Source organism: Myotis daubentonii, chromosome 1, assembly GCF_963259705.1.
Source record: "Myotis daubentonii chromosome 1, mMyoDau2.1, whole genome shotgun sequence".
Classification (NCBI taxonomy): Eukaryota; Metazoa; Chordata; class Mammalia; order Chiroptera; family Vespertilionidae; genus Myotis; species Myotis daubentonii.
The window spans coordinates 177,491,770-177,516,848 of NC_081840.1; the positions used below are offsets into that span (position 1 = coordinate 177,491,770).

The window sequence follows — 25,079 nt, forward strand, 5'->3', positions numbered from 1 at the left end:
ATTCTAACCCAGTGTCGGTTAACTGCAGCTCTAGCCAGGGATACATTTTATATTATTATGTAGTATACACAAAAACCCCCTTACCTAAAAAATAGTTATTTATGTACTCTAATATCTTTTATTATATGTACTTACTATATGTACTCTAATATCTTTTTTTTTCATTTTAAAAATACTCATTATGACCCTAACTGGTTTGGCTCAGTGCATAGAGCGTTGGCCTGCGTACTGAAGGGCCCCAGGTTCGATTCCGGTCAAGGGCATGTACCTTGGTTGCGGGCACATCCCCAGTAGGGGATGTGCAGGAGGCAGCTGATTGATGTTTCTCATCGATGTATGTTTTTAACTCTCTATCCCTCTCCCTTCCTCTCTGTAAAAAATCAATGAAATATATTTTTAAAAAAATACTCATCATGACCTACCAAAGGGCTTCAAGCCACAATTTGAACAAGTGGTCTTCTGTTATATAATTTTCAGTCATGTGATTTGTAGAATATATTGGGGATATCATTTTAGTTAAATTTTATGTATTTTCAAACTATAACCTAAAATAATCTCTTTAGCAGGTACCAAAGTATAATCCTTTATCTAGAAAAAAATATAAATTAAAAATAGAAAAACTATGTTTTTTTGTGTATGTGTGTGGATGGAGTTCTTTGTTTGGATGCTTTGAGGTAAGGGTGAACTTTCTGTTCCCTCATTTTTTTACAAGTATTTAGTTATTCAGCAACATATTAATAGTAAGATTTGTGATCCTTTTTTTTTGTTGAACTTGATATGACTAACTGGAAACATTTGCCCAGTTAATATTTTACATTTAATGGGTTACATTTTATACAAATTGTGTCAAAGCTTGTAGGATAGTTGAGTGCCATAGTTTTTTTTTTTTTTTTTTAAATATATTTTATTGATTTTTTACAGAGAGGAAGGGAGAGAGATAGAGAGTCAGAAACATCGATGAGAGAGAAACATCTACCAGCTGCCTCCTGCACACCCCCTACTGGAGATGTGCCCGCAACCCAGGTACATGCCCTTGACCGGAATCGAACCCGGGACCTTTCAGTCCGCAGGCCGACGCTCTATCCACTGAGCCAAACCGGTTTCGGCGAGTGCCATAGTTTTAATTTGTCATTTAGGAAGATGTATCAGAATTATCTTTGCCTTTCTACTTTTTCTTTTCAAAGAAGTAGAAAAAGTATTTTAGTCAGAATTTTCTACTTTTCAACTTGTTATAAACTCTGACCTGATCAGACAGTGGCATTTTGACTGTTTCTGGTGAACATCTTTCTGCAGGATTACAAGTGTTGATCACCAGCCCGCCAAGATGAACATGGTGAAGAGGATCATGGGGCGCCCAAGGCAGGAGGAGTGCAGCCCGCAGGACAACGCCTTGGGACTGATGCACCTCCGCCGGCTCTTCACTGAGTTGTGCCATCCTCCTCGGCACATGACTCAGAAGGAACAAGAGGAGAAGCTGTACATGATGCTGCCAGTGTTTAACAGGGTGAGTCCAGGCTGCCAAGCGTGCCTTCCAGGACTGGGTGGCACCACCAGAATCTTAAGGTCATAATAAGTCTCAGGTAGGAAAAGTGATAGAATGAGTTAAGTCTTTAAGAAGCTTGATGTTTTCCTTTCTTCCTGTCAGTTTGCTGTAAAGTGGTATGACTTGATGTGAGACCTGGTGAAATGAACTCTACTTAGTTCTTACATATAAAAGGAAAACTGAGCATTTTGTAAAAGGTTCCTCTAATGGTTGAGTTTGGGAGGAAGGATAGATTGTAAATTTTCATTTGTTATTTCCATTATTTTTGAAGTGACGGTTTTATTGCACCAAATGGTGCAATTGCCTAAGTGCTCTCTGTACACTTTTAAGGAATCATTTCAGTTTTCTTTCTTGTTTGGCCGGTTTTCTATCAGATTGAAAGAAGATAGTTACAGGCCCTAGAGAGTCTAAATAGTTAGTGTTTTATTGTATTTTATCAAGTTGATACATGTAGCAATCTTGATGGGGATTTTTAAAATAATTTTTAAGTTTTTACCAAAGGTGTACAAGTACATAGGTTAAAAAGTCAAGCAGTTCCGCAGGCTAATAGGTGCCCCACTGCTCTCCACTGCTAATTGCTGCTGCCACTGTTAGCTCTCTCAGCTTTTAAATAACATACTTTTACTGCTTGTTTCTTGATTGTTCAGTCTTAATTAACTTCCTAATGAGGAGTATGAAAATTAGCTTTTTTAAATTCCCCATTCCTCCAAACTATAACAACCATACATACACTCACTGGTACATGCTGCCCTCATCCTTGTCCTTTTCATGTAGTATACATTTGTTTAAACAGTATTTGTGTTTATGCTGACTGAATGTGGTGTGAATAGTGATCACAGATGGACCTTATAGTATACCACCATTACTTCTACTCTTGTAGAACTTATTTTCCCCAGACTTCATACTATAACTGTCTCCATTTTTGTCTTTCTCTGCATGTCTCTGTTTCCCTCCCTCCTTATCTCTCTCTCTCTTCCCCCTTCCCCTTTCTTTTTATCCCCCCCCCCCAGGTCTCCTTTCCCCTCTATCTCCCTATATTTCTCTCCCTTGCCCTAAACCAACTCTTTTAGATTAACCTTATTTTATATTTTTAATTTCCTTGAATACTTTCTTCTATTCTTTTAAAATTGTGCAGTATCTTCTCTCATTCCTCTGAAAATATTAAAATTTTTTCAAAATTTCTTTAACTTCTTACATTGTTATTTTTCTTTAAATTACTTTTTTCTTTGTATTGTCTTTCATATTAGAGTAGGCTTCAGCTATGGTGTGATAGTTGTCTACACATTGGTACCTATTTATGTTAAACTAGAGGCCCGGTGCATGAATTCGTGCATGGGTAGGGTCTGGCCACCCACCCTGATAGAGGCCGATTGGGCAGGGCCGGCGAGGGGAGGGGACGCAGGAAGTTGACCATCTGGCCCTGCCCCTGATTGGGGTTGGGGGCCATCAGGGGCCGGCCGGCCGGGGGTAGGGGCCATGGGATGTTGGCTGGCTGGCCCCGCCCCAAATTGGGGGGTGAATTGGGGGTGGGGCCAGCCAGGGGGAGGGGCCGTGTGAGGTTGGGTGGGTGGGCAGGCACAATTGGGGCCCCGATTGGGCCAGTTGGCTACCACAGTGTGCGTCATAACGACTGGTCATTCCAGTCACTTGGCTTTTATATATATATATATATATATATATATATATATATATATATATATATATACATACATACACACACACTCATACATACATACATACACATATATATACACGCACACACACACATACACACACACATACATACATATACATATATATACACACACATTATATAAATAAACATTGTGCCATACATTGTACTATGCACTGGAGTTTCTGAGATAAAACAGTCTAATCTGGTGAAGCTCAAGTATAATGAGGAAGATGAGCATAACATTCTGTGGGAGAAGAGATCAGCACAGAAACAGAGAACACAGCAACAAAGAAAGGTGGTGTTAGAAATGCAGGAGGGTAATGTGGCACCCTGGAAAGAGAGTTATCTGAAAGTCTGATGGGGTCAAGGAAGGGAAGTCTCCCTCAAGAATGTGATGTGATTGTTGAGTTTTAAAAGATAAGCATTAGTCAGATTAGTATTAACAGGAATAACTTAACCAAGAATGTAATTCAAGTAAGAAGTTAAAGGATGAGTCAAGGTAAAAAGCAACAAATATTTTAATATGTACCAGTGTCTATAAGCAGTCCAAGGAGTTGATTTTAAAAAAAATGTATTATGGTTATTTTTCCTTCCCTTTGTCCCCCTCTACCCAGCCCCCACCCCACCCCAGGCCTTCCCCATGCTATTGTCTGTGTCCATGGGTTATGCATATATGTTCTTTGGTTAATCTCTTCCCTACCCTCCCTCCCCCTCATCTCTGAGATCTCTCAGTAGGTTCCATGCTTCCATGCCTCTGGACCTATTTTGTTTGTCAGTTTATTTTGTTGATTAGATTCTCTACATAAGTGAGATCATGTGATATTTGTCTTTCTCTGACTGGCTTATTTTGCTTAGCATAATAATTTCCAGGTCATCCATATTGTCACAAAGGGTAGGAGAGACTTCTTTTTTATAGCCGCATAGTATTTCATTGTGTAAATGTACCATAGCTTTTTTATCCACTCATCTAGTGATGGGCACTTCGGCTTTTTCCAGCTGATTTTATGTCAAGGAAGGGCAAAAAATAAGACTGTCAAGATTGATAGGAGGCATATCATGAGCTAATACTTTTAGTAAGAACTAATACTTTTCTTGGTGGCATGCAGAGCCATCAAAGTATTGTAAGCAACAGAATAAGAGAGTAGAAGGGGCCAAGGCAAGGCTTTCTCCAAGGTTTCTAATTTGAGAAACTGGATGGATGTTTTCCCAATAGCTGAGAAAGAAAGGTTTAGGGCACTGATGGCGAACCTATGACACACGTGTCAGAGGTGACATGCGAACTCATTTTTTTGGTTGATTTTTCTTTGTTAAATGGCATTTAAATATATAAAATAAATATCAGAAATATGTCTTTGTTTTACTATGGTTGCAAATATCAAAAAATTTCTATATGTGACACAGCTCCAGAGTTAAGTTAGGGTTTTTCAAAATGCTGACACGCCGAGCTCAAAAGGTTCGCCATCACTGGTTTAAGGGATAGGTTCATTTTGGAGCATGGAGTCTAAATGAATTGTGAGCTTCCCAGGTAGAAATATTCAGTAGACAATTAGAAGGGATTTGGCTGGACACATATTTTTGGGAATCATTGGCAAACCATGGTAAGGTACAGGAGAGATTACACATGGCTCATACTGCCAGCACAAATAGCAGTAAAGGTTGAACCATGGATAATATGAATGTTTGGTGAAAGAAGGGGAGCCCAAAGAGGATATAGAAGAGGTGCTGGTCAGTGGCAGTACAAAATGAATCAGGAGAGGGTAGTGATAGCACTTGAGATAAAAGTTGCCAGGAGGAGAGCAGACAACGCTATCATGTATAATAGCGAGACTGAGTAATATGAGGCCTTGAGATTTGCCAGTTGAGAAGTTACTGGAATGGTGAAACCAGAAAGCAGTGAGTGAGTGAATGGGGGATGAGAAGACAGTAAGTATATACTTGGCTTGTAGAAATTTGAAAGAAAAGAGAAGAGATTGGTGGAAGTGAATTTGAGAGTAAAAAAGTGTTTGCTTGTATGTTTCTAGTGTTTTGCCTTGTTTTTAAAGGTAGGAAAGATGCAGACATGCTTATAAAGAGAAGGGAAGGGAAAATGTGTAAATTTCCAAGAGAAATAAGAAATGATTGAGGTAGGAGAGCATGGAGTCAGCTGGGTGGTTGAGCCTACAGCTGGAAAAAGAGCTCATCCTGTGGGAAAGCATGTGTATTCTGTTGGGTGTGAGTAAGTGGGAAGTTAAATAAGATCTTTCTTTTTTTTATATATATATATATATATTTTACTGATTTTTTACAGAGAGGAAGGGAGAGGGCTAGAGAGTTAGAAACATCGATGAGAGAGAAACATCGATCAGCTGTCTCCTGCACACCCCCCACTGGGGATGTGCCCGCAACCAAGGTACATGCCCTTGACCGGAATCGAACCTGGGACTCCTCAGTCCGCAGGCCAACGCTCCATCCACTGAGCCAAACCGGTTAGGGCAAGATCTTTCTTAAGGACCTCAGTTTCCTGTAGTTATCAACAGAATGTGTGGTCTGTTAAGAGTCTTTTTTTTTTTTTTAAGATATAGTTTATTGATTTTTTACAAAGAGGAAGGGAGAGGGACAGAGAGTTAGAAACATTGATGAGAGCATCGATCAGCTGCCTCCTGCACACCCCCTACTGGAGATGTGCCCACAACCAAGGTACATGCCCTTGACCAGAATCGAACCCGGGACCCTTCAGCCCTCAGGCGGACGCTCTTTCCACTGAGCCAACCCGGTTAGGGCTGTTAAGAGTCTTAAGGAAGTAGGTTGACTAAGGGACTTAAGGAAATTGTGATGGTTTGGCGTATTAATGAAAGGGAATGAGAAATAGTGGGAAAGGAACATGAAAGAGTATTGAGGGCCCAGTGAAAGATGGAGATAATAAGTTTGTACTGGATCTTATCCATGCTGGTGTGTGATTTTTCTCTTTCCAGGCATTCAGTAGCCTGTAGAAGTTAGAGAAGGCAGATAGATACACTATTTATTGGGGTTGAGGTTTTGCTCGCCTGGTAAGTAGAAGGAAGGAACATAGTAAGAGAGAGACTAGTTCACATGCCACCTATGGGGTTAGGTAGGATAGGATAGGACTAGAGGATAGAAACATTAATATATTTATAAGAGGATGTTCATTTTTTAATCTATGAAATAAGAGGTAAGAATGATGGATGGAGAAGATGGTGAGAAGGAACGTGAGGAGAGGTGAGGAAACATTTAAAATAGCTCTTTTGAAATTGGAAGAGGGAACTGATTGTGGCCAAACCATTTTTTTCAAGTCCTGTTGAGGTAACCAGTCATTAATTTTGGTTGGAACCAGTTCTTGGAAGTTTGTTTAGTTTAGTTTAGTTTAGTTTATGTACTGTTGGCTGCTAAGTAGTTTAAGGTAATTCCCTTCTCTCAGACTTACGAACATTTACAGAGGTGATAAGTTGAGAATAGTTAGGCCAATTGTAGTTTTATCTATTAGCATAAATTAATAGGTAATGTCCTACATATGTATCTGATGTGTTTCTTTAGTTATGTTTCTACCGTCAAGTCAAGTGAGTATTAAGAGAGAATAATTGTACCGGTATTTCTTCTTTTAAAGAGTAGATTTTATTTTATTTTATTTTATTTTTAAATACGTTTTATTGATTTTTACAGAGAGGAAGGGAGAAGGATAGAGAGTCAGAAACATCGATCAGCTGCCTCCTGCACACTCCCTACTGGGGACGTGCCTGCAACCAAGGTACATGCCCTTGACCGGAATCGAACCCGGGACCCTTCAGTCCGCAGGCCGACGCTCCATCCACTGAGCCAAACCGGTCAGGGCATAAAGAGTAGATTTTAGATGCTTTAGTGATTATCCTCTGTTAGACTGTTTGACTTAGTTCTCTTGCATTCTAAATTGTCATAAGTCTCATAAACTTTAAATTCTTTCAAATCAAAAGTTTTTAATTGGCTGATTAAAAACACATATACAGTGGGGCCTTGACTTACGAGTTTAATTCGTTCCGTGATGAAGCTCGTAACTCAAATTACTCGTATGTCAAATCTTAAAGTGAACGAGTGAGTCACGGGATGCTGGGCTGATGTTGTGGCATTCACTGTGACGTTCGCTGCGCCAACTAGCAGTGGGGTATCTGAAGTTGGCTCGTAACCCGAATTTTAGCTCGCAACTCAAAGCAAAAAATCGGCCGAGAGACGGCTCGTATCTCGAAAAACTCGTTAGTCGGGACACTCGTAAGTCAAGGCCCCACTGTATATGCCTTGCCTTACATCTCTAATGTGATTTAAATACCATAAAGGCTCACTTTTCTCTTAACTAATGAAAAGATAGGAAGTTATTTTAATTGTGACCAATTAAAAAATATATATAGACTACTCATTGGATATTCATCATTAAACTAAACGTGTCCTTAAATAAGCCATCACATCCACTACATTTTGCAGTATATAGCCATATTTATTTAATGTTTGACCCTTTAGACATGAACATTCTCTATTAGTAAGAGGTAACTTTGATAAATGAATAGCTCATTATGGCTGTAGAGCTCATAGCCATGATTGCTAAATAGGAATGGTACTATTCACTTTTGAGACTCTGCTTGATTTATGCTAATTTTAAAATAAACTATCTTCCTGTTAGACATGGGCATCTATCTCCAGAATTATTTTTAAAGTGTTCTCAGTGTTATTTCAGTGTGTGGTTTTTGCCTTTATGAGACGCAGGTTGAGAAATGACATGTGTTGAGTCCTTTTTCTGGGCCAGTTTCACGCTGGGTTCTTCATCTGCCTCCTACGATCTTCATCACAGTCCTGCAAGGAGACTGCTGTCCTCCCTCTCACTGATTCTCTCCCACTGAAAGGTTACGTGCAGTCTGAGAATAGCTGAATAGTATTTATCCAGCATTCTTAAAAATAATTAACTTTTAATCCCACAAACAGAAGCTTATAGAAAAAAATACTTGGTTTAAATTTATTTTTTAAAAATACAGTATTTTGATCATCTAAAAATTAACTGCATTATTAAATACCTTGGTAGATGTTATACTTTATATTGTGTATTTTAAAATATAACCTTTGCTAATTAGTTGTTATTTTAGAGACTCCCCTAGTTTTTGAATTTACTTCTCCTTTATATTTGAGAAATATCTAAGTTGAAAACAGTGTCTTTTTTTTAGTCGCTGACAGGTAACCTTTACTTTTTTGTTACTGTTGTTAATCCTCACCCAAGGATATTTTTGCCATGGATTTTCAGAGAGTGGAAGGGTGGGGTAGAGACACACAGAGAGAAATATTAATGTGAGAGAGACACATCGATTGGTTTCCTCCTGCAAGCGCCTGACCAGGGCTGGGGATGGAGCCTGCAACCGAGGTACATGCCCTTGACTGGAATCAAGCCCAGGACCTTCAGTCTAACACTCTATTCACTGAGCCAAATTGGCTAGTTTGCAGTGGTCAGCAAACTCATTAGTCAGCAGAGCCAAATATCAACAGTACAATGACTGAAATTTCTTTTGAGAGCCAAATTTTTTAAACTTAAACTATATAGGTAGGTACATTGTTATTAACTTAATTAGGGTACTCCTAAGCTGGCCTTTGCTAAAAATGTCCTCAATTTAATTGAGGTACGTTCGATGAGGTCGACCCCTTCTAACTCTCCTATCCACACTCATCTTGTATACTTGTTTCGTCTATTTCCTTTCGTTCATCCTCTCTGTATGTCCAAACCATCTCAACATACCTTTCTCAATCCTCGACACTACATCTTCTTTCACTCCACAATTTTCCCTTAAAATTAACTTAATAAACTTTTCTTAAAGTTTTAAGTCAGCTTCACACAGTATGTGCGCGCCCGCACATGGTATTTTGTGGAAGAGCCACACTCAAGGGGCCAAAGAGCCGCATGTGGCTCGCGAGCCACGGTTTGCCGACCACTGGGCTAGGGCATGACCTTTACTTTTTAAATCGTTGGCTTTAGAGCAGTGGTTCTCAACCTTCCTAATGCCACGACCCTTTAATACAATTCCTCATGTTGTGGTGACCCCCAACCATAAAATTATTTTTGTTGCTACTTCATAACTGTAATTTTGCTACTGTTATGAGTTGTAATGTAAATATCTGATATGCAGGATGTATTTTCATTGTTACAAATTGAACATAATTAAAGCATAGTGATTAATCACAAAAACAATATGTAATTATATATGTGTTTTCCCGGTGGTCTTAGATGACCCCTGTGAAAGGGTCGTTTAACCCCCAAAGGGTTCGCGACCCACAGGTTGAGAATAGCTGCTTTAGAGGAAGGATACTCAAGTTTAGAACCAAATGAGAGCTAGATCAGGAGTCAAAAAGGGAACTATTTACATGTATACAGCTTTTCTACTTATTACATAATACCAATACAGTTGACATTGGAGACTAGATCTGTCCAACAAAGGGTTAAATTTACCCTTGAAATAGTTATTTTTACCTACCCAGTTGCTAGAAGAACTGGACAGTGGCAGGCCACACTCGGAGCAGAGGAGAGTGCGTGTTCTCATGAGGCAGGCATATCCCAGAAGGAGAGGAAGGCACTGAGAGAAGCATTCTCAGTTTTTTCCCCCTAAGTTGGTGTCCTTCTGAGAAACAAGAAGAGTGTAACATAAATGTTTCCCTAAGTATTTATATTAATTGGTAGGAAATCTTAGCTCATTTATAAGATAAAATAACACAATTACATCTTCATTGTAAATTTTTAAAATCTGTTTTATATTGCAGTTATTTATTAGTCGTACTGTGTAACTTAATTTTAGATATGACATATATTGTATTTAGGGGGGGAAAAGACACTATTTTAGAAAACTGTCAGAATTCCAACTCCTTTTACTAGTTATATTTAATAAATTTTTATGTAATAGCTTCATTCTGCAGCAAGTACATATTGAGCTTCTACTTTATGCATGCCATTAGATAACACCATTAAATTTATTCTCCCCGAGTATTCCAGAAATATTTAGTTGAGGTATCAGGAAATTTTCTGAAATTTATGTAGATGGATATTAAAAATGATCCTTATAAAAATAAGTGAAGCCATGCTATTCTCCCCTTAAGGTGAACATTGTAAAGTGACAATGATAGGATTCACGTGAAGTTTAATTTAGACAATATGGTACTGAGTGATTAAAGAACATGGCCTAGAATCAGACAGACTAGTTTTAAATCTGGCTCCACCACCACCTGTCTTAACTTGTTTAACTTCTCCAACCCTTACTTTTTCTTATCTGTGAAATGGGATCCTGTATAAGATTTTATGAGATTTAAATGACATTACAGGTCAAGTATTTGAATACTGCTAGGCACATGGTAAATGATCATTATACGGTAATAATAATATTATTACCTCACCTGAGGATATTTTTTCCTTTGATTTTCTTTTTTTAGAGAGAGTGGAAGGGAGGGAGAGAGAAAGATGAAAGAGAAAGATGAAAGAGACACATGGATTGGTTGCCTTCCACATGCTCCCCAACTAGTGCGGGGATTGAACCTGAAACCCTTCAGGTGCATGGGCCCTCAGGACACTCTCACCACTTGGTAATTATTTTTATTGCATTTGCTAGAAGGCGTTTTTGTTCCTTAGTGCTGTTTTTATTTTCATCTGAGTTGTGAACATAACATATCTCTTTGGAATCATCCTTTCTGAGTTGAATACATTACCTACCAATCTCTTGCTCAACTCTCTCCCTTGACAGATGAAAGAACCACAAAAATTTGACCAGTAGTCACTGAGGCCAAGCAGAATTCAAGCCTCCTGACTACCAGCTCCATGCTCCACCCTTTGTGGCACACGTTTAAGTACATGATTGAAGCACTGTATATATTTTTTTAAATGCCACTATTTGTGCAAGGGTGCATACATACCTAATATTTTAGATTTAATTATTGAAATCACAAAAATTCTCTTTCCTTTGCTACCTTATATATTTAGTATTATCTAAAACTAGGGGCCCGGTGCAAGAAATTCGTGCCTGGGGGGTGGGGGTGTCCTTCAGCCCAGCCTGCCCCCTCTCATATACTGGGAGTCCTCAGGGGATATCCTACTGACGGCTTAGGCCCAGTCCCTGCTCCCCTTGGAGCTGGCTTCGCCCCTGCCCCCTCCGATCACCGGCTCTGCCCCTCGCCCCCCCCCCCACCTCCCCCACCACACCTGCCTTGCCAACAGGCCTGGACACTTCAGCAGCGGGGCTGAGGGGGCTGGGTGCTGCCATCTTTGTGACAGAATGGTGGAGTGATGGTTAATTTGCATATTACTCTTTTATTATATAGGATGTCAGATTTATGTTTTAGTCCCTGTACCTGTCCAGCCTTATCTTGTACCATTTCCTCTCTCATTCAAAACATTCTAACCTCACCAGCCTTTTGATGCCTCACCCACCCTAATGTCATGTCCACCCTGAGGTCTCAGCACAACTCTTCTCACTACCCAGAGCTCTTTCTCCATGGCCCTTTGAATTGTGACACTTTCTCTGCATTCAGTGTCATCCTTCACATCAGTGCCACTCAGAGAGGCCTTTTCTGATAACTTCTCCCCACTCTAGGCAGTCGCTTTCAGTTACCTGTCTACTTCCTTTATAACGCACCACTGTCTAATATAATTTTCATTTTTAAATTAACTTGTTTAATGTTTGTCTCCTGTACTAAAATATGAACTCCATGAACACAGGAATCATATATGTTTTATTTACCGTGGTATTTACAACTCTTTATTTACCATGGTATTCATGACTCCAAATATTGCCTGACATATTTAGGAGATCGGTAAATATTTATGACTGAATAACTGACAGAATGAATCAGTCAGTAGTGTTAGATCACTAGACTAAAAGTTGTTTATGTCATTTCAGATTAGCAAATAAGACTTAGTTTTTGAACAGCATATTATTCAACCAGCATGAAGACTGCTTGAATAAACCATATCTTTATATCTTCTAAGACATGATCTATTTATGAAGTTGTCTTAATGCTTAGGAACAAAATAGATATTAATTCTTAGGAGCAAAATATACATAAATATATTCTTGGTAATGGAAATGTTTACCTACTTTATATATAAATAAGTTTGACAAAAGGCCAAATAATTGCCTGAGCAAAATGTACAATCCTATCTAATAAAAGAGAAACATGGTAATTAGGGTACGACTGCTACCCTTCCCATTGGCTGATCAGGGCGATATGCAAATTAACTGCCAGCCAAGATGGCGGCCAGCAGCCAGGCAGCTTGAAACTAACATGAGGCTTGCTTGCTTCAGTGACGGCGGACTCCAACGTTCCCCACCTGCCGCTGCAGGCCTCTGAGCTGCAACTCTAAGCAACTATGTTACAAATATAGAAGCTAAACAAAACCCCAGAAACCTGCTTTAGTCTGCCGGGCTTCAGCCAGCAGGATTGCAACATTGTTTCAAATACAGAAGGTAAACAAAGGCAAGAAACCTGCTTTCAGCAGCGGAGGCCTAAGAGCTGGAGCCAAGCCTCAAAGCTAAAGCTGGCACAGAACAAAAAAAAAAAGAAAAAAAGGAGTGGTTGGGAGCTTCAGTCACCCGCCAGCCTGAAAACAACCCAAAGCCCCTCACCCAGACTGGCCAGGCACCCCAGTGGGGACCCCCACCCTGAAGGGTGTGTGACCAGTTGCAAACAGCCATCATCCCCTCACACAGGCTGGCCAGGCACCCCAGTGGAGACCCCCACCCTAATCCAGGACACACTTCAGGGCAAACCAGCCGGCACCCACCCGTGAACCAGGCCTCTATCCTATATAGTAAAAGGGTAATATGCCTCCCAGCACCGGGATCAGCAGAGCCGTGAGGCCTCCCGGCACCGGGATCAGCATGACAGGGGGCAGCGCCCAAACCCCCTGATCGCCCTGTGGCTCTGTGTGTGACAGGAGGCGGGGCCACAACCTCCCTCTCCGCCCTGCTCGTGACAGGGGAAGGTGCCCCAACCCCCCGATCGGCCCTGCTCTGTGCCTGATAGGGGGGAGCTCCCCACCCCCTGATCGCCCTGCAGCTCTGTGTGTGACAGGGTGCGGCGCCCCAACCCCCTGATCGGCCCTGCTCTGTGTGTGATGGGGTAGAGCCATAACCTCCCCATCGGCCCTGCCCTGAGTGTGAGAGTGGCGGCACCCCAACCCCCTGATTGGCCCTGCTCTGTGTGTGACAGGGGGCGGTGCCCCAACTCCCCTATCGGCCCTACTCTGTGAGTGACAGGGGGGAGCTCCTCAATCACCTGATTGGCCCTGCTCTGTGCGTGACAGGGCGTGGCGCTGCAACCTCCCCATAGACCCTGCCTTGAGTGTGACAGGGGGTGGTGCCCCAACCCCCCAACCGGCCCTACCCTGAGCGTGACTGAGGGTGGCATCGCAACCTCCCAATCCGCCCTGCTCTATGCATGACAGGGGAAGGCGCCCCAAATCCCCAATCGGCCCTGCTCTGAGCCCGACCAGGGGCTGCATCTAGGGATTGGGCCTGCCCTCTGCCACCCGGGAGCAGTCCTAAGCCAGCAGGTCGTTAGCTCCCGAGGGGTCCCAGACTGCGAGAGGGCACAGGCCGGGCTGAGGGACCCCCTTCACCTCCCCAAGTGCACAAATTTTTGTGCACCGGGCCTCTAGTTGATTTATAAACACCTTTATTAAACAGTTACATACTCATCTCTGGATTGAAGTAAAAATGGCTATTCAAGCATGTGTCATTGTTTAGGTTCTCAATTTCTAATGTATCTGCCATTTGTGTGTTAAAAAATGTGGGTCTTATTTAACAACACACAGGTTAACTGTAAGCATACAACAGTTATCAAAATCTTATAAGAAAAACAATTTACTGAGTTTTTGATAAAGACTGATTATTTGTTCTTTGAGATAATTTACAATTATTCCTGTGACATGTTAGTGAAGAGACTTATAAATGACAAAAGTACACCCTATAGAATTGAATTATTTGTTCTTGGTGTGTGGTTGGTGTCATTTTTTAATTTTTATTTTTGTACTTTCAGTTCAATTTGAGAGAGGTTATAAGAAACAAAGTATCTATTGTAAAAATGTAAGAAACACTTCTATTACAAGGATATTACATTATAAGTTATATCCTTTTATTAGGCTCCTTGGAAGAAAAATTTTATAGTATGAAGAATAGAGGTGCCCTAACCGGTTTGGCTCAGTGGATAGAGCGTCGGCCTGCGGACTGAAGGGTCCCAGGTTTGATTCCGGCCAAGGGCATGTACCTTGGTTGCAGGCACATCCCCGGTAGGGGGTGTGCAGGAGGCAGCTGATCGATGTTTCTCTCTCATCGATGTTTCTAGCTCTCTATCCCTCTCCCTTCCTCTCTGTAAAAAATCAATAAAATATATTTAAAAAAAAAAGAATAGAGGTACTTCCTTAAATACATATTTTTCTTTCCTAAGGACATTGTGAACCATATAATTGACTAGGTTTTCTCTTTTGTGTATCTAAGCCAAATTCATGACTAAAACATGGCAAATATAGAGGTCTTTTGTTTTAGATTTTTATTTAATGTCTTTTCTAGTCCATTACCTAGTCTTGGTCTTTTATTTGCTTGTTTTTGTTTTATTTCTTTTTTACTTTTAGTTTATATTCTTATGTTATAGTTTGTGTCCTTCATTGCTAAGGGACCTAATCTTCCTCTGGAATTTGGTTTTGGGGGCAGGCAGCATATAAATGAACAGTCATATTTAGGGAACATCCTTATAAAAGGCAGGGTGGTAGCTTGGTAGGTAGTACAAAAATGAGTGAGGTAGGGTTCATCCCTTTGTAGTCATATATGAACAGGTAAGAATACAAAACAGTGTGCAATTGGTATTGCAATAGAGAACTATCATACTTTTAAAAGACACAGAATTTCCTTTTAGTTATAAAGAACATTTGTTGAAACAATATTTTATGATACACCTAGTTATAAAGCCATTATAGTACCATTTCTTTTCCTATGACAATCCACCCAGTTTCATTTTCTTTTCAGTCCTCACCTGAGGATATGTTTATTTTGGGGTTTTTTTTAAATTGATTTTTAGAGAAAGAGGCAGGGGGAGAGAAAGAATGAGAGAGACATCAATGTGAGAGAAACATTGATCAGTTGCTTCCTGGTCGCACCCACAACCTAGGTATGTGCTCTGACCTGGAAGTGAACCCACAACCTTTTTGATGTACAGGATGATGCTCCAACCACCTGAGCCACCCAGCCAGGGCCTGGGTTTCCTTTTCTTATATTCTTTGCTGAACAAATAATAGTTTATCTTGAAGAACTATTTATTCCAAAATTCATTTGTCTTAGGTTTTTTAAAAAAATAAATAAATAAAATGTATCTCATCACCCAAATACCACTCATGGAATTGAGAAACAAAAAGTACTTCAGAAGAAAAAGCTTTTCCCTTTGAATAATGAAAAGAAGAAGCAGTCCATCAAAAAAGTGTGACTTAATCCATGCTGGGAAGATTCGGACATACTGAGATAGGGAAGATTCATGAGCCTTTCATTCATTCTCTCTGTTCTAGTCTTTTTCCGAACAGTCGTGCTTCGGTAATTGTTGTGGTTACGTTCAGAAATTCTGAGATAAAATTCAAAATTCATTCAAGGTTAATGAGTTCTATATTTAGCCTATAACTTAGTAATACTAGATAAGTCTCTGCTTTGCACCATCTGATGTTATCTGTGAACCATCCAAGAACCTTACCTCTAAATTCTTAACTTAGATTTCTTCAGAGAAACATTATTTCTTCTAAAGCTCCTAAAGTAGATTGATTCAAATTATATAGATAACTAGTCTTTGGCTTTTAGATTTCATTTATTTAATCATTCATTCAACAAATTAATATGTATAAGGAAATGTGGCTAGATGTGATTTATCGAGTTGTATTTTTAAACATGTTTTTCAGATTCAAAGAAACTGTTTAAGCATACTTTTTTTTACTTGATTTTCAAGTCATATCACACTTTGAAATGCACAGAATAAAAGGAAAAAGTTAACAATGGTTCATTAAAATTGTTTTTTTCTTACCTATAGGTCTTTGGAAATGCTCCGCCAAATACAATGACAGAAAAATTTTCTGATCTTCTGCAGTTCACAACACAAGTCTCACGATTGATGGTGACAGAAATTCGAAGGAGAGCATCAAACAAATCTACAGGTATTATTGCAGAAACCAGCAAAACCTAACTTATTTGAATTAACAGTTTGGTAAAAGTGCTATTAAAATGAAATAAAAATTGACCTGCTTCTAGGCACAGGGGTTTCAATTACCCATCTCATTCATGTTCTTATAGGCACATTCTTCTCTTGGTTTCAACATCTTCTAATTTTAAGTTTAGTTCTATGAAGGCTACTTTTCTTGGACCACTGCCACACCTCCCCAACCCTTTCAACTATACTCTTTTTCTTCTGAACAAAGTCCAAATTCTTAACATGACATTTAAGGCAAACCCAGAATTGGGATATGTATTAAGTCATACCTTTTTGGATTAAGTCACACCTTTTTGATAGAATGTTTCTTATTTCCCTTACTCAAAGAAAAAACTTTCTCTTCTGAACTACTTTTTGTTTCTCAAATTTGTGAGTGATATTTGGGTATGTGTCTTTATCTCCTACTAGAGGCCCGGTGCACAAAATTCATGCACGGGTGGGATCCCTCTGCCTGGCTAGTGATCAGGGCCCATCAGGGCCATCTCACTCAGTCCCAATTGGGGCTGGTGTCCAAGGAGGGCCCATGGGAGGGCTCTAGGGTGTGTCCAGCCCCATCTTACCCTGTCCTGATTGGTTGGACCCCAGCAGCAAGCTAACTTACCTTTTGGAGCATCTGCCCCCAGGTGGTTAGTGCACGTCATAGCGACCGGTCAGTCGACCACTCGGTTGGACACAGCATATTAGGCTTTTATATATATAGACTAGAGGCCCAGTGTGAGGAGGCACCCCACCTCCTGCCTCCTCGCAAGGCCACCCTTGTGTGCTTTGCTGTGCGCGCAGCCTCCTGTTGATCGGTCGTTATGGCATGATGACCAATGACCATTAGCATATTAGCCCTTTATTATATAGGATTGTAACTCACGGTGCAGAATACTCCTTTATTATATAGGATTGTAACTCCCTCCAGCCCCTGGTCTTGGGAGACCTCATGTCCTTCTAAGGATCTGCTCACCCTTTTCAGCTGCCACACGAAGTAAATTGCATCGTGTGCGTGGAAACCCTTTGCAGACTCCATGGGTGTCTTTACTTCCCTGCAGTTCCAATTACCCCAACTTAAGGAGAGACACCCTCATTATCAGGTAACACCCCTGCTCAGCCTACTGCAGTGGTTTTAAATAGGCCATGGGTTGCCCTATGGTTTGGCTCAGTGGATTGAGCCATGGCCTGCGGACTGAAGGGTCCTGGGTTTGATTCCAGTTAAGGGCACATTCCTAGGTTGCGGGCTGAATCCCCAGTAGGGGGCGTACGGGAAGCAGCATAACGATTCTCTCTCATCATTGATGTTTCTATCTCTTCCTCTGCCTTCCTGTCTGAAATCAATAAAAATATATTAATAAATATAAAAGTAAATAGGTCATGAATCAAACATCACTGTTCTCCATCCATCCAGTTCTCTCACACTCTCCTTTGTCTTCACGCCCCCCTCCCCACCCCCCACACACACTCTGCTGGGGTCCGTAAAATGGGGGCTTCTGCACAGCCCTCCTTCCCCACCCATCTCTGTCCCCAGTGCTTTGGGTCTCTCCCTCCCTTCCCTCCAGCTAACTTGGTGGGCCCTTCTCTGCCCCCTCCTCCTGGGACCTCCTGCCTGCAGCCTCCCAGTGTGTGTCATAGCGACTGGTTGATCGGTTGAATTCCCACCAGAAATCTGGTCAAGGGGAAAATTTTCATATTAGGCTTTTATTATATAGGATTAGACCATAAACTGTTTATGTAACCTACAATATTTACCCCAGTGCTTTACATACACTAGGCTTTTTATGAATGCTGCCTGAATACTATTTTTATTCATAGTTATTAGGTTATTTTAAACTTTGTAAATTATCTTTCTTTTTACTTAAGATTAAAATAAGCTTTCTTGATTTTAATTACAATTAGCAATTTAAGTCATTTTCTAAGTTAGCATTATGTTTGAGGGATTTTATCTTAATTTTGTTATTTTGTGGGGTTTTTTAATGGTTGTTTGACAGCTTTCTTCTTATGGAAACATACTGAGAAATTGATTTTCTGTTTTTAACATCTCTTTGGGGAAATCATTTCTCTTTTCAACCCATTGAATTATTTTTTTCAGTAGTAACAGTAATTTGTTATAAATTATTTTTAAATATTTGTTCTTTATTTTTATTAAAATTAATATAAGCACATAGTTATAACATTCAAATGGTTAAAAGATTTATTAAAAACAGCATCTTTCTTACATTATCCTGGTTCATCCCCATTTCTCCCTCTTGAGAGGCAATCATTTTTTAACACTTAACTTTTTTTAAGTATCTACCTCTGTATCTCTAAATAAATAACATTTGCAATATGTGCCCTTGATTTTTCACATTTAGATCCTGTCTTCTGACTTTTCACAAGAGAATGAGACTTTTATGCTCTTAAGCTTACCACCATTACTCTTACAGTTACTTTCTATACCCCTCCAATATTGCTTTGTCATAATTTTTATCAGATCAGTATTCATTATTGTGACTATGAAAACACTGTTCAAAGTTGAGCCATGTGGTATACTATGGCTCTTGGAAACTTCTCTCCCACCTCCATCAGAGTTAATAATTGACTTTTTTTTTTACTAGTTTCTACATTTTTATTACACATTCATGCCTACTCCCATTTCTTCTGAATCTCCCCTCAATATGATTGAAGACATCAGATAGTCCGTCAGTTTCATCTTCTTGCAAATCGCTTTTCCAGAACCATCTGTCCTGCTTTAAATCTGAAGTAGGTGCTCTTCAGCCAGCTGCCCAGGTATTATTTCACCTCTCCCCTCGCATCGTCCTGGATGCCTTTCCACCTCTGTAAGAGAGAGTTTTCTGAGTTTCATGTCATCTTTTTCTCAAATAGCAGCTTCCTGAGAAAGGATGCAGGGGAATTATTTTTGGTTTTGAGGTTGTTGCTTTTCTTTGTTTTTAAAGAAATGCCATGAGTGAAAATTTCTTTGACTGTGCTGGATGTGTTCTTTCCTCTTCACCAGGGAAAGTGATGCCTTAGGCTGACAACCTTTTCAGGTACCAGGGCTCGGTACCATCCCATCATGTTATCTAATGGTGGCTTTGTTTTATGCTCTTAAGCTTATCACCGTTACTCTTCCTCTTACAGTAGAAAGGGGACACATGAGAAACCAGGGTCAACAGGAAGGAGGCACAGGTCCACCACCTTCATTATCTCACAGAAAAATGTGCATAGGAGGTTCTCACACACCCCCACCCACCCGCCCCAGTCCTAAAGTACAAACGTGAATGCAGTCTTATCAGCGAAGAAACATACAGGCTGCTTGTGATCTTGTCTCTTTGAGTGCTTGTTGGATGTTTATAGGAGTGTTTGAGAATAGTAGCTGTTTAGCCCCAGAGAACTTTGGAGCCAGTCGAAGTTACAGGCCCTCCTACCAGCAGGAGGAAGCTACCAGTATTATGGGAAGTTGTGCTTGGGGGCAGCATCTCTGGGGACATGGTCAGTGAAGGGGGTCTTAGCTAGGTCCTTCTCCAGGCAGCCAGGGTCATATTGGGAAATCTTGCAGTTTGCATTATATATGTGTCCTCCTTTTAGTAGGTATCAGATTCTCAGTTGAAAATAAATTTTCCCCCCAGAATTTAAAAATCACTTCATCATATTCTACATTTCTATACTGCTATTGGTAAATCTGAGGCTTCCTAGATACATGATTATTTTTCTATGCCATATTTTTTTTCTTTAGAAACATTTAGGGTCCTCTTTTGGGTTTTCCTGTTCTAAAATTTTATTATAACATGTCTTTGAGTAGACCTATATTTATCCATTATGCTGATTACTCATTGGACTCTTACTAATAAATCTGGGAATGCATAGCCTTTAATTTTGGGAAAGTTTCATGAATTGCTTATATAATAATATCCTTCCCTCTATTTTCCCTTTCTAATCAGGTATATCCCTAAGACACACACACACACACATACACACACATTCTCTCTCTCTCTCTCTCATTTTCTTTTTTTTTAAAATCTATTTTTATTGATTTCAGAGAGGAAGGGAGAGGGAGTGATAGAAGCATCAATGATGAGAGAAAATCATTGATCAGCTGCTTCCTGCAGTCCCCACACTGGGGGACAAGCCGGCAACCCTGGCATGTTCCCTGACCTAGAATCGAATCGTGACCTCCTGGTTCATAGGTAGATGCTCAACCACTGAGCCACACCTGCCAGGCTGTCTCTCATTTTCTTATCTTCATCTCTGACTTTGTTTTTTTTACTCTACTTGCTAAGAGAGCTCTTGAGTTTTACAATCTATCCCTTCCTTGGAGGTTTTTATTTGTGACATTGTAATTTAAATTATAAGAGTTTTTTTCTTTTTTATTGTTTTTCTTAAAAAGGATTTTCTTCACTTAGCTATCTGAGGTTTTGTTTTTCTTTTCAGATTTTATAGTCTGTTTCTTTAAGGTTGCCTTTTTTTGTTAATTTTCCTGTCTGTCTTTTATGTTGGAATACGTCCTCACATATCTCATCCTTGGCCATATGTTCCTGTATAAGAATGGATAGAAAGCTGCTGGGTGGCTTTGTGTTTATGGGTGGAGCTTGCAGCTCAGGACATTAGCCCAGGGTGATCTTGCTGGGCCATTTTGTTGGCCATCTTTCCCTGGCTAAACAGAGTCCCCAGAGAAGAATGTTCAGTCTTACCTAAACCATATATGTCTGACTCTGAACGTGTTGGAAGCCAAGTAGGGGAAGGTATGCGGGCCCTCAGCATTCAGTACTTGAGTTTTAGTACTTTGTCTCCATGAGCCCATAGCTGTGCCTGGTGTGGTATCATCATCCCCTCTGCCCAATCCAAACACTGCTCTTACTCTTTGCATCGAGTAAACCTACAGTCTAGTGCTCACTTTGTAATGGGGATCTTTTTTTTTTAACTTGTTTACTCATTCTCAGTGACAGTCTATAGAATGACATTTATTTTTTTAAATTAAATGTATTGGGTGACACTGGTCAAAAGGGTCATATAGTTTGCAAGTGTACATTTCTAGGATACATGATCTGTATATTGCATTGTGTGCCTAGCTGCTCTTAAAAGTATTTCCCCAATCCTTCAGTGTACAGTTTCACGCTACCTCTGCTTTCAGAGGTACCTAGTGCCACCAGTTCCTGAGCCTCTTGGTTCTTGTAGTTTCATTGTGTGTGTTTTTGCATTTACTTTAAGATGTAGAATTTACTAAGTCAATTACCACTAGCTTCTGTGCTATTTTATCCAAGCTGTTGCTGTCATCTTTCCTATTCTCTTTGTCCTTATGGGTTTATGATTTTACAAAATACTTCCACAACCATTTTAGTTGTGTGTCTTAGTCTGCTCAAGCTGCCATAGCAAAATACTATAGACCAGTGGCTTAAACAATAGAAAAAAAATTTTTTTACAGTTCTGGAGGCTGAAAGTCTAAGATCACAGCTTCAGCATGATTGGTTTCTGGTGAGATCTCTCTTCCTGGCTTGCAGAGGGTACATTCTCAATGTAGTCTTACCAGGAGGAGAGAAGAGAGCACTCTGGCCTCTCTTTTTTTAAGGGCATTAATCCCATCATGAGGGCCCCACCCTCATGGCCTCACCTAAGCCTAATTGCCTTCCAAAGGCTCCATCATCCAATCCCAATACATTAGAAGTTAGGGCTTCAACATATGGAGTCTGGGAGGGACACATTCCAGGCCACAGGAAGGGCTTTCAGGAGAGAGCAGAGATAATCTTTGTGCTCAGCCCTGGAGCCCATTATGAAGTTTTTGGAGCAATAGCCATTAAATATTTTTAGATTGAGGACAAAATCCCTTATTCAGAAGCATTACATTTTATGAATTGACATATGGATTTTAAAGTGAGACAGTTTTAGTTATATTTTCAGTCCTTGAAGGAAGTCCAAGGAAAGACAGTAAGGTAATTTAAGGTAACTTTCCTGCCCCTATCTTCTCCCTTCTCCTCTCCAAGTTGGATTGCACCTTTTGTTATCTTTCCTAATTTCAGTTATTCCTGTAGAAATAAGAAGCTGGTCTTAAATATAAGACTTGTGTGTGTTTTATACCTATTTAGCTATTTTAAATAAGGGAATTTCTCTGTCACAAATTGACTCCTGTCATTGCATTTTCTTTCTTGAACAATATTTACTCCTAGATTAGAAAAAAAATTCCCAAAACTTTATTTTCTTCCTTCTCTGTTGCTGTCTTTGTAAATACCTACCTAATGAGCATGTTTGTAAAAAAACAAAACAAAACCTTTTTCTAACAGGAAATTACATAGTACATAGAGTCCCCTGTGCCCTTTGTCCTCCGCTGATGACATCTTATTTCCCAGCTATTTTTAAGATATATTTTTTCATATTATGTACTTCCATGTAATTTTTAGGTTTAAACTTTTGAAATTTACTAACTTTAGAATCTAGCGAGATTCGATTAAATTTGTGTAAATTTTACCCTACATAAGAAAAACCTTTCTTAATCACCCTATTTCAAATAGATATTTTCTAATCTATCCCATACCAGTTAGTATACTTGTATTTGTAGTCACTTTAAATACTTCCTTTAGAGCTTTGTCATCATTTAAAGCATCTTGTTTATTTACTTCTTTAATTTTATTGTCTGTTGTATTCACTCCTGTATCACCTAGAACAGCAATTTTCAACCTTTTTTATCTTATGGAACACAAACTAATTATTAAAATTCTTTGGCACACCAAAAAATTTATTGCAATTTTTGCCAATCTGACAAATAGTAAAGTATAATTTTTATATATCAATATCAATATACACTGAATATTGGAAGTTTCTTTTGGTCAGTGTTGTTATCAGAAATGGTTTCATGGAGATTTTTTTATCTTTTGTACTGAAACAATTCTATACTTTCAAGATCTAAGTACATCCTGAATCATCTTACTCTTTTTTACCCCATCTGTATTTTCTGATTGATTAATTTTTATTGTGGTAAAAATCACATAACTATATCTGCCCTCTTAACAAATTTTTAAGTGTACAGTTCCCTATAAAGCCCAGTGTTGTACAGTAGATCTCCAGAACTTTTTCATCATGCATAACTGTAACTTTACACCCATCGATCAGCAACTGCTCATTTCCTTTTTTCCCCAGCTCTTGACAGTCACCATTCTGCTTTCTGCTTCTATGAATTTGACTACTTTCGATACCTCACATAACCTTTTATTTTACAGGAAATTATCATTGACAGTAATTGTTATGGTTAATATGCATATAATTTTTCTCCAAAAAAATCAGGTGAAATGAGCCCTCTATTATTTTTATGAAAAATAGCTATATTTGTTTGTCATATTATTTTTCCAGAACTCCTCCGAATTTGGTGTGCAATACTGGTTATTTTGTTTGTTACCTACCCAGAACTTGCATATCAAGTCTTTTTATCAGATCTTTTATGACATGGATTATAGATATCTCAGTAGGAACCCTGCTTATCTGCAATTCTGTTGTTTAAATCTATCAGAGTTAATAAGAATGGAAACGTTTTGTCAATATCAATATACAAAACGTATACATGGACTGATTTGTAATACAAGGAACCTTCTCTGCTCTAGTTCTCTGTCTCCCTTAATTATCTCTTTATTGTTAACTCTCTGTGGCTTTTGTTAAAAAATATGTAGTGACTCTCAATTAATTAGAGAATATACATAACTTTGTGGCCGTATTGTTTACAAGCTATAGCCTAAGATATTTTCTTCACCTTGTGTAGTTAAGTTTAGACATGTAGTCTACTTAATTCTAAGGGAACAATAATCAGTTTTCACCATTAAAGCAGAAAATTCCCACCTGTGAAAAAATAGCTTTAGTTTATGATTAATGACTTTGGTGCATGTGAGGTGCCACTGTTAAACCCAGTGGTGCAATCCGAAATGGGCAGCAGCCAAGTGGTGGAGAAACCCGGTGATGCCTACTACAGTTGGCGTCTCGTGCAGCATCTTGTGGAACTAGTGTAATGTAGTGAATCCCCAATTAGACAACCCAGCCTTTTTTTTTAAACAGAAAATCATTGTGCCCCGCTGTCCTCCATGGATTTCAAAGCCACAACACCTTCAGGTAATTTTATTCCCAAGGTGTGATTATGTTATCATCAAATGAAAAGAAGCATGGAAGTCATGAATTCTAATACTGTTTTTCTGACTAACTTATGGAAGGTTTTTTTAGGGGGTCAGGAGACAGATGGGAAGGGTTGTTGAGGGTTTGGTTTCTTCTTTACTGGAGTAAGTGTAACAGTACTATTGACATGTCTCACATTGTCAATCTGAAGCATAAGTTTGAAAATGGCTACACTTTAAATGGACTGCAAAAAAAAAGGACTTTGCAAAGGAAAAATTGTTGTATTGCATTTATTATTAACAAGTTTTGTGTTCTGATTGTTCTGAATGCTAATTGAATTCACTTATATTCTCTCAGTATAGGAACTTAAATTTATTTTACAATTGTCTACATTCTATTCATTATTTAATCTAATAATGAATCCCACTAACTCCATTTCTGTATTCTTGAATCTAACTGTATGTATTGGAATGCAGTGTGAAAGCTAAAGCTTGAATCAAATGATTGGCACCTTGCAAAATGAGATAACGTTTTTTTCATTAACTCTTACAACCTTGGGTTAAACCATCATTTAAGTTTGTATTTGTTACATATAAG

General features: G+C 39.3%; 1 protein-coding gene across 16 annotated transcripts in view; it reads left to right on the top strand.

Moving 5' to 3' along the window:
- The window catches only part of WDFY3 (WD repeat and FYVE domain containing 3), a 277,660-nt gene that overhangs the window by 94,302 nt on the left and 158,279 nt on the right, over positions 1 to 25,079 (top strand). For 13 of the 16 annotated variants that reach the window (XM_059666363.1, XM_059666352.1, XM_059666330.1 and 10 more), the window contains 3 exons: positions 1,294 to 1,504; positions 16,263 to 16,386; positions 24,429 to 24,482. In XM_059666363.1, the coding sequence (XP_059522346.1) occupies positions 1,325 to 1,504; positions 16,263 to 16,386; positions 24,429 to 24,482 (358 nt within the window). In that variant the 5' untranslated portion in view covers positions 1,294 to 1,324. The remainder of the gene's footprint in view (positions 1 to 1,293; positions 1,505 to 16,262; positions 16,387 to 24,428; positions 24,483 to 25,079) is intronic. The other 3 variants (XM_059666243.1, XM_059666263.1, XM_059666304.1) reach the window with 1 other exon arrangement.